Source organism: Glycine soja, chromosome 7, assembly GCF_004193775.1.
Source record: "Glycine soja cultivar W05 chromosome 7, ASM419377v2, whole genome shotgun sequence".
NCBI classification, from domain to species: domain Eukaryota; kingdom Viridiplantae; phylum Streptophyta; class Magnoliopsida; order Fabales; family Fabaceae; genus Glycine; species Glycine soja.
The window spans coordinates 31,751,933-31,762,675 of NC_041008.1; the positions used below are offsets into that span (position 1 = coordinate 31,751,933).

Sequence of the window (10,743 nt, forward strand, 5' to 3'; positions counted from 1 at the left end):
GACTCTGATTTGTCCTCAAACCACATAAATTGGGAGAAATGTTTGCACATCATTTGTAACGCTTCTAGTTATAAATTATAAATTAAAATCGCTATAAAGCACATACAACTTAAAATTTAGGAAACTACAAATGCAACATAATTTATTGTTTTAGTTAGGGACACTACTAGTACGTGTAAGAATCATTTCTCCTTTATAATTGAATAATCATGTGTATCAATCTCTTATACATTGAATAATACTTTTCCTAGGTATAGCAGAATGTAAAGAAAAGAATGAGCTTCCTCGTTTCTATACTTGCCCTCCCATTGAGGAAAAGGCAAAGCACACATTCCTCCGTACTTACACAAAACTATATAAGGGTTGAATTTTTTAAAAAAGAAAAAGAAAAAGAAAATAAAAGTTATAAAATAAAAAATAGATAAATAAATCAAGTGATCAGACACAATCCATTAATGTATTGAAATTAAGATTGAAGCATTTGGATATTAGTCGAGTTTGATCCTTAACAGAAATAATTCTTTATTAGATTTTACTTATCTTCGAAACTCTGGGTTAATCAGAATTTTTTTCCTGATAAACCGAAGAATTAAAAACAAAAAAATATAAGAAAACTAAGAAGAGAATTTAAAAAAAAAAGTAACAAAATAAAGAAGTAGAAGAAAATGTAAATAGTTATTAAGAGAAAATATCATGAATTTTAAAATATGTAAATTTATCGATTTAAGAAAAAATAGTACATTATTGTTGTTGTGATAAATCTAATATTAATTAGAAAAATAATAACAGTGATCATTAAACGATTATTTTATAAATTTTTAAATTTATATATATATATATATATATATATATATATATATATATATATATATATATATATATATTATAAAAAGTTTCCATATATAATAGAAAATAGTTGCCACCATTTCTTGATATTCTGAACAGTAAAACTTATGTACTCCAACAATCATATAAAGTTAAGCAGCCATTTCAAATTCCATGTCTACAAAAAAAGGTCCATCAATTGTCTAGTGCAATTCAGACACTCTTTCCTCTTGGTCCTTTGTGCATGTCCTGGGTTTCTCGAACTGCATTTGGCTAGAGTGTAACTAAAGAGGTTTCCTTTAAGAGTATTCTTTCTCCTTGCATGTTGGTTAATTGATCATCCTTTTTATGCTTCAATTTTTGTTGTTTTAATTACTTTGAAGCTATGAAAATGCTTGCATGTTTTCAGTTGTAAGTGCTGCTGCTGCCTCTTGCTATTCTTTGGTGGTTTGGTTCTCTTTTGTGTAAAACATTCTACAAACTTCCTAAAAAGTAAGTGCTCTAAAACCTCTTATTGTAGGTAAGAATACAAGTGCTTAGAATTTGAAGTTTGAACATCTATATCTTGTTTAAAATTATGTATAACTATTTGATGATGAAATATCTTGCTTTCTCTACATGTTAAGATTTAATTTCAAGTAGCAAACATTGTCAGTATAAAATCTTTCACCACAATGCATTGCAATTGCATAAGACTCACTAAAAGCTTTAGTTATTAGGTGAAAACTTATTTAACATTTTGTATACACCCTCTCCCATAAAGGTCTTTGGACTTTTATATGTTATCTGCGTATAGCATAATTATGGTCCATCTATACATGTTGAAATTGACAACGGGATTGAAATCAAGACGCAACAGTAGATATAATTTGTCTATATTTGGTATTTTTTTAATCTTTCAATCCAATAATATGTTATTTTGAAATTGACAATAGGATTGAAATTAAGACCCGAGAATGGATTTTATATTTTAGTAATGGTTATTTTTTATTTTGAAGATAAGAAATATGACAACTCCCTCAGCTCCAGCTAGAAGAAGTCAGTTCTTGTCTTCTTGATGATTAATGATATATAATTTGTCCCTATTTTAGTATTTCTGGTTTTTCCAATCCAACATGTTAGACTAGAGAGTTCTAACACTATTCTGTCTCTTCCCCACCAAGCAAGCAAAGCAAAGAATTCTTTTTAGACTAGACTTATTATATTCTTGAAACTAACATGTTAACTATAATAAAATGGTCAATTAGTAATTATTACATGAAAATACTTTGTATAGTGATCTAGTTGCATGCTAAATGGTTTCCTGAATTTCAAAATTTAACAGTCTTTCTGGCATGTTTACTGTTCATTGTAAGGATTCTTCTATGATCAATCTAATTACTTCTGTATGAATATGCCATAATTTTTAACCTTCTCCAAAAGGGGATACGCTGAAAATGATATGCTTCTCTACAAGGAAAATTTTCAAATAAAATGTCATTAATTAACAGTACACTATTGAATTTTCAAACAAGGTATTAATGATAATTGCCAGCTCCATGAAATACAATGCATACTTGAGACAACCATAACCTAAAGGGAAGCAAATATAGATATATACATAAAAATACAAATGTAACATAAGTTAAACAGATAGATTTCCACCATGCTCTTTCATTGTTGTGACTAACAAAATTAGCATAATTTCTTTGAAGAACTTGGTCTCTCTGACCATCAATTGTATTATTAACCATACTTTTGAAACCATTCTAACAAACCTTTACCTCTAAATACAACTGAATGTTAGCACTTTTACCTTGATATATGGATTCTGCACAGGATGCTTCATATACAGTTCTTGAGACTAGTCAAAAAGCACACTGCTTATATCCATTTCTATGAATTAACTTAATGTATCCTAACAATTATTCCTTTCCATTTTCTTTCCTTCTTTTATTCCAAACAAGTAGCTTATATCACAAAGTAAATGTAATCAAACTCTCTATAATTGTTCTACAAGGTAATCTACACATTGAAGATCAAATGTAAATCATGTTTTTTCTTATAAAGTAAGGAATTGTGCACTTATTTGAAATTCACGTATAAATTTCAGGAAACATAATCAATTGAACACAATGTCCAAGACAATTCAAATGCATGGATTCCAATCTAATGTGTCAGCTGAAGAGGTGAAGAAATTTTTGGAGAAACATACAGGCCACCAAACTGTTCATGCTGTAGAGGTTTGGCAGCATAAAGGAGATCCTACAACACATGTTGATGTTCAATTCACAGACAGAAAAAGTGTTGAAACAATCTTGCTCTTAGTTACTCAGCACCTATCTTACAGTGACTATGTTCTAAATGCTACTGAAATAAATCATGACATTTTTCCAAAGCCAAGGAACTTTCCTCACAGAATGGATGATATAGTAGTGCACTTTGGATGTCAAACATCCAAGGACAAACTTAGTGTACTCTGGGAACATCCAAATGTTTCAGTTAAATTCGGGTCAAGATTGAGAAAGATGTATATATTTTTCAATTATTTGACAATGGATTATAAGCTGCAGATTTCTTCTGAGAGTATATCGCGTATTGAGCTGCGCCATTCAGATGATTTAACCAAGAAGTTTCTCCTTTTTCAGGTTAGTTTTCTTACCTATGTACTGTCAGATCCCTTAGTTTCTTATTTTAAAATAATTAGGTGTTCAAATCCTTATGAACAGATTTAAGAAACAAGAACATGTACATATCCATAAATCATAATTTTATATATTCTTTTATATAATCATATCAAATAGGGTCGGCAAAAGTAACCATATCACCTAGTTTCAGATTTAACTTAAATAGGTATGAATATGCTCACAGATGTGTTCTTGTGTACGCTTGTATTTCTCATTTATAAAGCCTGTACATCTCTAATATCTAGCATATAAATTCACAATATAACTTCTTAGCATCTATGTGGTGAAACAGAATATGATTAAATTGCTCATAATACTCTACTTTTTTCTCATAGTTGTGCTTTCCTCCTTCTCTTGGGTTTTATTTAAACAATATTCCAATAAACCTAGTTTAGGAGAAAAAGATTAACAAGGGAAAAATGTTTAAAATAGACAACTTCAAAATATTTTTCTCTCTCGTGTATATATTCCTCACTTTACATTGATTCTATTTGAAGAAGTGCTGCTTTTGCATAAAATAGTGCTACAAAGTATCCATAAAAATGTAGAAAATGCTGTCTGCTATAGTCAAAACTAATAAGCACTAACCTATATTACCTTAGAATGAGTCTTGTTCTGGTAACGGAAACTTGAATATCTTAGTTTATAAGAACACTGAATATTTTGATAGCAACAAAGAAGAAATCTTATTCTTCCACTTTCTCTCCTAATTGTTAGTTACGCGGTGCTCCTATGATCTATGAGAAAGATGTTTCCAAAAGCAAATATTTTAAGGAGGCTTGTGACAACCATTGGTTTCGAGGGGTAGATTTCACCCCATCAAGTAGCATTGGACAATCTTCCACTCTATGTTTTGAGCTTCCACAAAGTATTGAGGTTCCAAAATTCAATCAGCATTATCGTAATTATAGTGAAGTTGATGACAGCATCTTTACTCTTGAGAAACACCTTGGTTTCTCTTCTAACTTCAAATTTGTCCCCATAGTGATCCCTCCAGAAGGCTTCAACTTGCCATACAAAATATTGTTCAAAATCAACTCATTAATTCAGCATGGATGTCTTCCTGTGCTAGCAATTGACATCAATCTTTTCCATCTAGTTGATCCTAGAAGAGTAAGGCTTGAATACATAGAAAGTGCCCTGCATAAATTAGATCAAATGAAAGAATGCTGCTATGAACCTGCACAATGGTTGGAGAAACAGTATAACAAATACTCAACAAATAGTCTAGTTCCACTATCTAGTGCTATTTCTTTAGATGATGGGTTGGTCTATGTGCATAGAGTACAAGTAACTCCATCCAAGATATATTTCTGTGGTCCTGAAGTGAACCTTTCCAATCGTGTCTTGCGCAACTATCCTGAAGACACTGATAACTTCCTTCGTGTTTCTTTTGTTGATGAGGACATGGATAAACTTCATTCAGCTGATCTAGTGCCACGTTCATCGTCTACAGATGTGGACAGAGAAACAAAGCTTCACGAGAGGGTACTGTCTACACTAAAAAATGGCATTGCAATTGGTGATAAGAAGTTTGAGTTTCTTGCCTTCTCACCGAGTCAATTGCGGGATAACTCTGTCTGGATGTTTGCATCAAGAACTGGACTTACTGCATCTGATATAAGAAAGTGGATGGGAGAGTTTCATGAAATTAGAAATGTGGCCAAATATGCAGCAAGGCTGGGTCAATCATTCAGCTCTTCCAGGGAAACAGTAAGTGTTGGCGAACATGAAATTGAAATTATTCCTGATATAGAATTAAGAAGAGGTGAAACCAAATACTGTTTCACAGATGGCATTGGGAAGATATCTTCTGAATTGGCTCAAGAAGTGGCTAAGAAATGTGGTTGTAGGGATAATAATATTCCATCAGCATTTCAAATCAGATATGGGGGGTACAAAGGTGTTGTTGCTATTGATCCTACTTCATCAACTAAACTGTCCTTAAGAAAGAGCATGTTCAAGTACAAGTCAGAAAACACAAAATTGGATGTTTTGGCATGGAGCAAATACAAACCTTGTTACCTTAATCGACAAATAATCACCCTCTTGTCCACACTCGGGGTCAAGGATCGAGTCTTCAGAAAGAAACAAAGAGAGATTCTTAATCAACTAAAAATGATATCAACAAAGCCACTGATGGTATTAGATTTGATGTTCACAGGAGAGATTACAAATATTTTAAGGGAAATGCTCATTTGTGGCTTTCATCAAACTAAGGAACCATTTCTTTCCATGATGTTGCAAACATTGTGTGCATCAAAATTACAGGAATTGCAGCTCAAAACTAGGATACTTGTTAAGAAAGGAAGAGCACTCTTAGGATGCTTAGATGAAACTAGGACATTAAAATATGGAGAGGTATTTGTGCAGATAGCTCACCAAAGAAATAAACAAATTCATGCTATGCCCTCTCTTTCTTCTAACAGATATGGAGGAAACAAGAGCAAGCATATTGTTAAAGGAAAGGTAGTTGTAGCAAAAAATCCCTGTCTGCACCCAGGAGATGTGCGCATTTTAAGAGCAGTGGATGTACCTTCCTTGCATCATATGGTGGACTGTGTTGTTTTTCCACAGAAGGGGAGAAGGTAAGTAAGATTTCCATTTTACTATTTTCTATTTCTCAATACTACACACACATGAAGACATCGATTCGAGTGCATACTCCTTTCAGAATAGCATTCCACACATAACCTATCCATTCAATCATTTATTTTGTAAACAACATAACTTAATGTACCTAAATTTCAGGTGAGAAAATTACAAGGTATCAAGTAGATAGCATGGTATAACATTAGCATATAAAGCACAATATGTGCCCAAAATTAACTTATCGCAACCTCAATTTCTCTTACAGGTGATGGAATGGTTTTAAATGTATTTTGGTGATTAAAAAGGAATTTCTATAATGAAAGGAATCAATAACATTCTTTGGATTTTATTTTGACTCTTGTTTGAGGATTCCTTATAGTAGGCCAATTCATTATCTACTAAGTCTTTCTTTCGGTCAATATACCATGGCAAAGCGATGGAAGAGTTACATTTTTAATATGTGTGATGTTTTCTGATTACATTTGATTCTTCATGTAGACCACATCCTAATGAATGTTCAGGAAGTGACTTAGATGGAGATATCTACTTTGTCAGTTGGGACCCTGATCTTATTCCTCCTCATCAGGAAAATCCCATGGATCATGCACCATCTCAAGTTATGAATGTGGATCATGATGTTACATTACAGGTATTGATTTAAAAATGCAAGTGTACTAGCAAATTCATAGGAGGGTATCAAGAGATGGCATATAAAATTTACCTCAAATGAGAAAAACAAAGATTGTTTATCTAGATAACTCCATCCCCTAGTTAGGATAATCCATGCTGTATTTTCACAGTTGGAGATTATCTTAACAATGCTATAAATAAGAGATAAGGGAAGATATGTATAAATAGAGAAAAAATCAATATAAAATATGTCTTGTTCTTATAAAAAATTTACATATATGCAAAGGTGACTGACTTTAGATGAAGAGATCTGTTTTTGCTTTAATGAGTGATGCTCAGCACAAAGCAATGTTGTCAAGTAGTGGAATGAAAATAAAAGTAAAGATATCCAAAGCAGAAATATGTATGGGCACTACTTCCTTCTTTTCCACAAACATGATGGAATGCATGAGAAATTGTTCTTATTTTGTTTAGGCTTAAATATGTTTTTTTATCCCTAATAAATATCCAATTTTGCATTTGCTCCCTAATAAATTTTTGTTTTGTGATGAGTCTCTAATAAAATAATTTTATTTTTGGTCCTTAACACTTATTTTTAGCCCCTAATAAATTAACAAATTTTGTGTTTGCTCCATGATAAATATTTCTTATTTGTTATTAATACAGAGACTAAAACAAAATTTGTTAATTTATTAGGAAGCAAACACAATTTTTTTTAATTTATCAGGAACTAAAACAAAATATCAAGGATAAAAAATAAAAGTGTTATTTTATTAGGAACTCAATGCAAAGTAAAAATTTATTAGGAATCAAACACAAAAATTAGATATTTATTAGGAATCAAAGACATATTTAGACCTTTTGTTTATGCTTAATCAGTTAAACTAAATCATCCTATAGTCACTAGTTATTGGCAAATATAAATGAGAGGCATATGATGTGTCTATAAGAACAAATGGCATGACTATTTTAGACTAATTCTCGATTTGTGAAACAAGCCTCTACAATACCACAATATACCATGTGAATATTTGACTCTTGTCCTGTTTGTATAGAAATTAAACACATTCTGAGAGTTTTCTCTTATGTTCCAATTTGTTGGCAATGACATATCACTACCTGGCTACAGGAAGTTCAGGAGTATTTTGCTCACTACATAGTTGAAGACAGGCTAGGAATTGTTGCAAGTGCACACACTGTCTTTGCTGATAAAGATCCAGAAAAGGCAATGAGCCCTGCATGTACTGAGCTTGCAAAGCTACACTCAATTGCAGTTGATTTTGCAAAATCTGGAGTGCCAGCAGAAATTCCACAACATCTTCGCGTGGAAGAGTATCCGGACTTCATGGAAAAGCCAGACAAACCAAGTTACCAATCAAATAGCATAATAGGGAAGCTTTATCGCGAGGTGAGGAATGTTGCACAACACAAGAATCTCAATAAGACCTTCACTAGAAGAGTGGCGAGGCAATCATATGACCCCGACATGGAGATTGATGGCTTTGAGAAGTACACGGCTACTGCTTGTGAATACAAGAACATGTATGATTTCAAGTTGGGGAACCTGATGGATTACTATGGCATAGAGACAGAAGCAGAAATAATCAGTGGCAACATCTTGAAAATGTCAAAATCCTTCAATGAAAGAAAGGATTTGGAAGGAATTAATCATGCTGTGATGTCACTAAGAAAGGAAACTAGAAGCTGGTTCAATGTGATGGTAAACAAGTCAAATTCTCAAGGTCGTGATGCCTACGCAATAGCATCAGCTTGGTACCTTGTTACATATCATCCTAGGTATTGGGGATCCTACAATCAGGGGCTGAACAGGGGTCATTTCCTCAGTTTCCCATGGTGTGTGCATGACACTCTCATCCAGATAAAGAAGGACAAAGTCAGACAGAGAACTTTTACAGTGGAGCTTTGCACAATACTGAAACTGTTTCCCATATTACTGTTTTGCTTCTTATTGTGGATGATAGTGCAATATCTAACCGATTGAATATGCAGCTAAAAATTACTAATTTACTTTATATATATGATTTCATATGGACTAATACATATTTATTATTATAATGTTCCTAGTTTTTTCTTATTCATTTTGCTAGCTCTATTCAGGGATATTAGGAATATGCTATATTTCCTTTACTCAAGTTCCAGAGAATTTCACCTCTGCCTATATATAAATAGGACAAGCTTATGTACTTAAAAATCACAGTTGAATCAAACTCTGAAGAACCTATAATATTTAGAGCTATGCTCCTCTTTAGGATTCTTGAGGTAGCTTGGATTTGATCAAATGTTCCTCACACCTTTTGTGGAGATTCTATACAAAGCTAATCTCTTCTTTCTTCAGTAAGATTGAGAGTGTGGCGTTATTCTCCTCTTCTATTCTATTTCATCTTTTATTCTTCTTTCAATTAATGTATGTTTAATTCAAGAAATCCAACTCAAGAAAGATCATGTTACAAGTAGAAATATTTTCAGTTAGCCGAATGAATCGAGATGGAAACTTAGCCAAAAGGGGGTTGTTTGTTATTTCGGATAAATGATAAGATATGACCATTATAAAAGACAATTCGACCAATTTTTTGAAAAATTAAAGGAAGCTCAAAAGGTACGTGCATTAGAGTTTGAATTGAGGTTAAAATTATGAGATTTTGGATGAAATCAGTGGCGAATGTAAAGATCCCATGATCTAGGAAGTGGTTCTTGAAAAAGCGGAACGTGGGATATGCGTCACGTGGTTGCTTAGCCAAAACACGAATAAACTAGATGAATCGGTTGAAAATGAAGGAGTTGTGTACGAACATAGATAAACACTATTTAGATTAAGTTAGTTTAGATTTTCCAAGAATAAATAGTTTTTTTAGAAACATTTGTAAGGATGTTCAACCAAAAACAACCAATCAATGCAATTATTTTATAGTTACTTTCAAGTTATCTTAGCCGATTTTGTTGCTTTCTTTTGAATTCAGTTTTTTCTTTTAGTTTGTTTACATTTTTGTTAAGATTAACCCCAAATCAAGTGTTTTCTTTAGTAACTTGAGAACCCACAAAAGGTCAAGAGGCATATTTCCTTTCTTGATGACGAAATCGCTTGATTCAATCACTCAAATTTTGGAATTGTGTTGAAGCAGTTATAGCCAAATCCATTTTAGCTAATCATTGAAATTTCTCGCAACAACAAAATTGGCATGCCCGATGGAACCTATGTGGGTGAATTGATCAAACAATTTGAATCACAAACAAAGTTTTACCAATCTATGCATTTGCACTTTGGTAAGACTACTATGCGTGATATGGATCAACAAACCAAGAAGAACGGTTTGAAACAAGTAGAGAGTTCATTAGGAATGTTTCTTTCCTTAATGATAAGCCTTGTAGCAACTATGTTACCTACTCCTTCGATTGGCACTACGTCAACTATGATGCCTACTATTGTAAGCACGCTTGAGGAACACAGTGATGACTACCTCATTCGTTTGGCAGCATATAGACTTGGGGATACATGATATCTTGTATCAGTTATCTAGACAATTAACCAAAATAGTCAAACCCATGGTGCAAAATGAGATGCAACAATAAAAGGAATTGGAGGCAAGAAATGCGCATGTTGACGAGAATTTTGCTTCGTCTATGCCTAGAAATCCAGAAGTGACAAATCGGGTAATTAATATTGATTCCCTACACTTATCTGGGCCAATTTAGGTAGGATCAATCCCACTGGTCTAGCCGAATATGGCTTTTATGTCTACATGGCAAACTACTCCGCCAAATACGGCATTGGCAATAATGTTTAACATAGTCCAACCGATTAGCAACCAAATGGAGTTTATCCCCAGACCCTTTGTAGCTAATACGAGTTATATGTTTGTCAATGTTAGTGTTTTGTGTCACTACCCTTGGGGGGAAGGCAAGTGTAAATGATTATGCTAACCATGTTCTTCCTACACATGCGGGTTTAGCCAAAAGGCCTCCAAATGTTGTTGGCCCAATTGGTTTGCCGAATGTTACTTCGTTTGTATCT

The 10,743-nt window shown here is 33.0% G+C and overlaps 1 protein-coding gene across 1 annotated transcript; it reads left to right on the plus strand.

Annotated features, from left to right (window-relative positions):
* Positions 1-1,010: 1,010 nt before the first annotated feature.
* On the plus strand, positions 1,011-8,770 carry LOC114419295 (probable RNA-dependent RNA polymerase 1). Its single transcript, XM_028384943.1, has 6 exons — positions 1,011-1,117; positions 1,235-1,317; positions 2,918-3,452; positions 4,209-6,079; positions 6,582-6,732; positions 7,843-8,770. Exons 3-6 carry the CDS (start codon positions 2,940-2,942, stop codon positions 8,713-8,715), a joined length of 3,408 nt encoding a protein of 1,135 aa, XP_028240744.1. The 5' UTR covers positions 1,011-1,117; positions 1,235-1,317; positions 2,918-2,939; the 3' UTR covers positions 8,716-8,770.
* Positions 8,771-10,743: the final 1,973 nt, after the last annotated feature.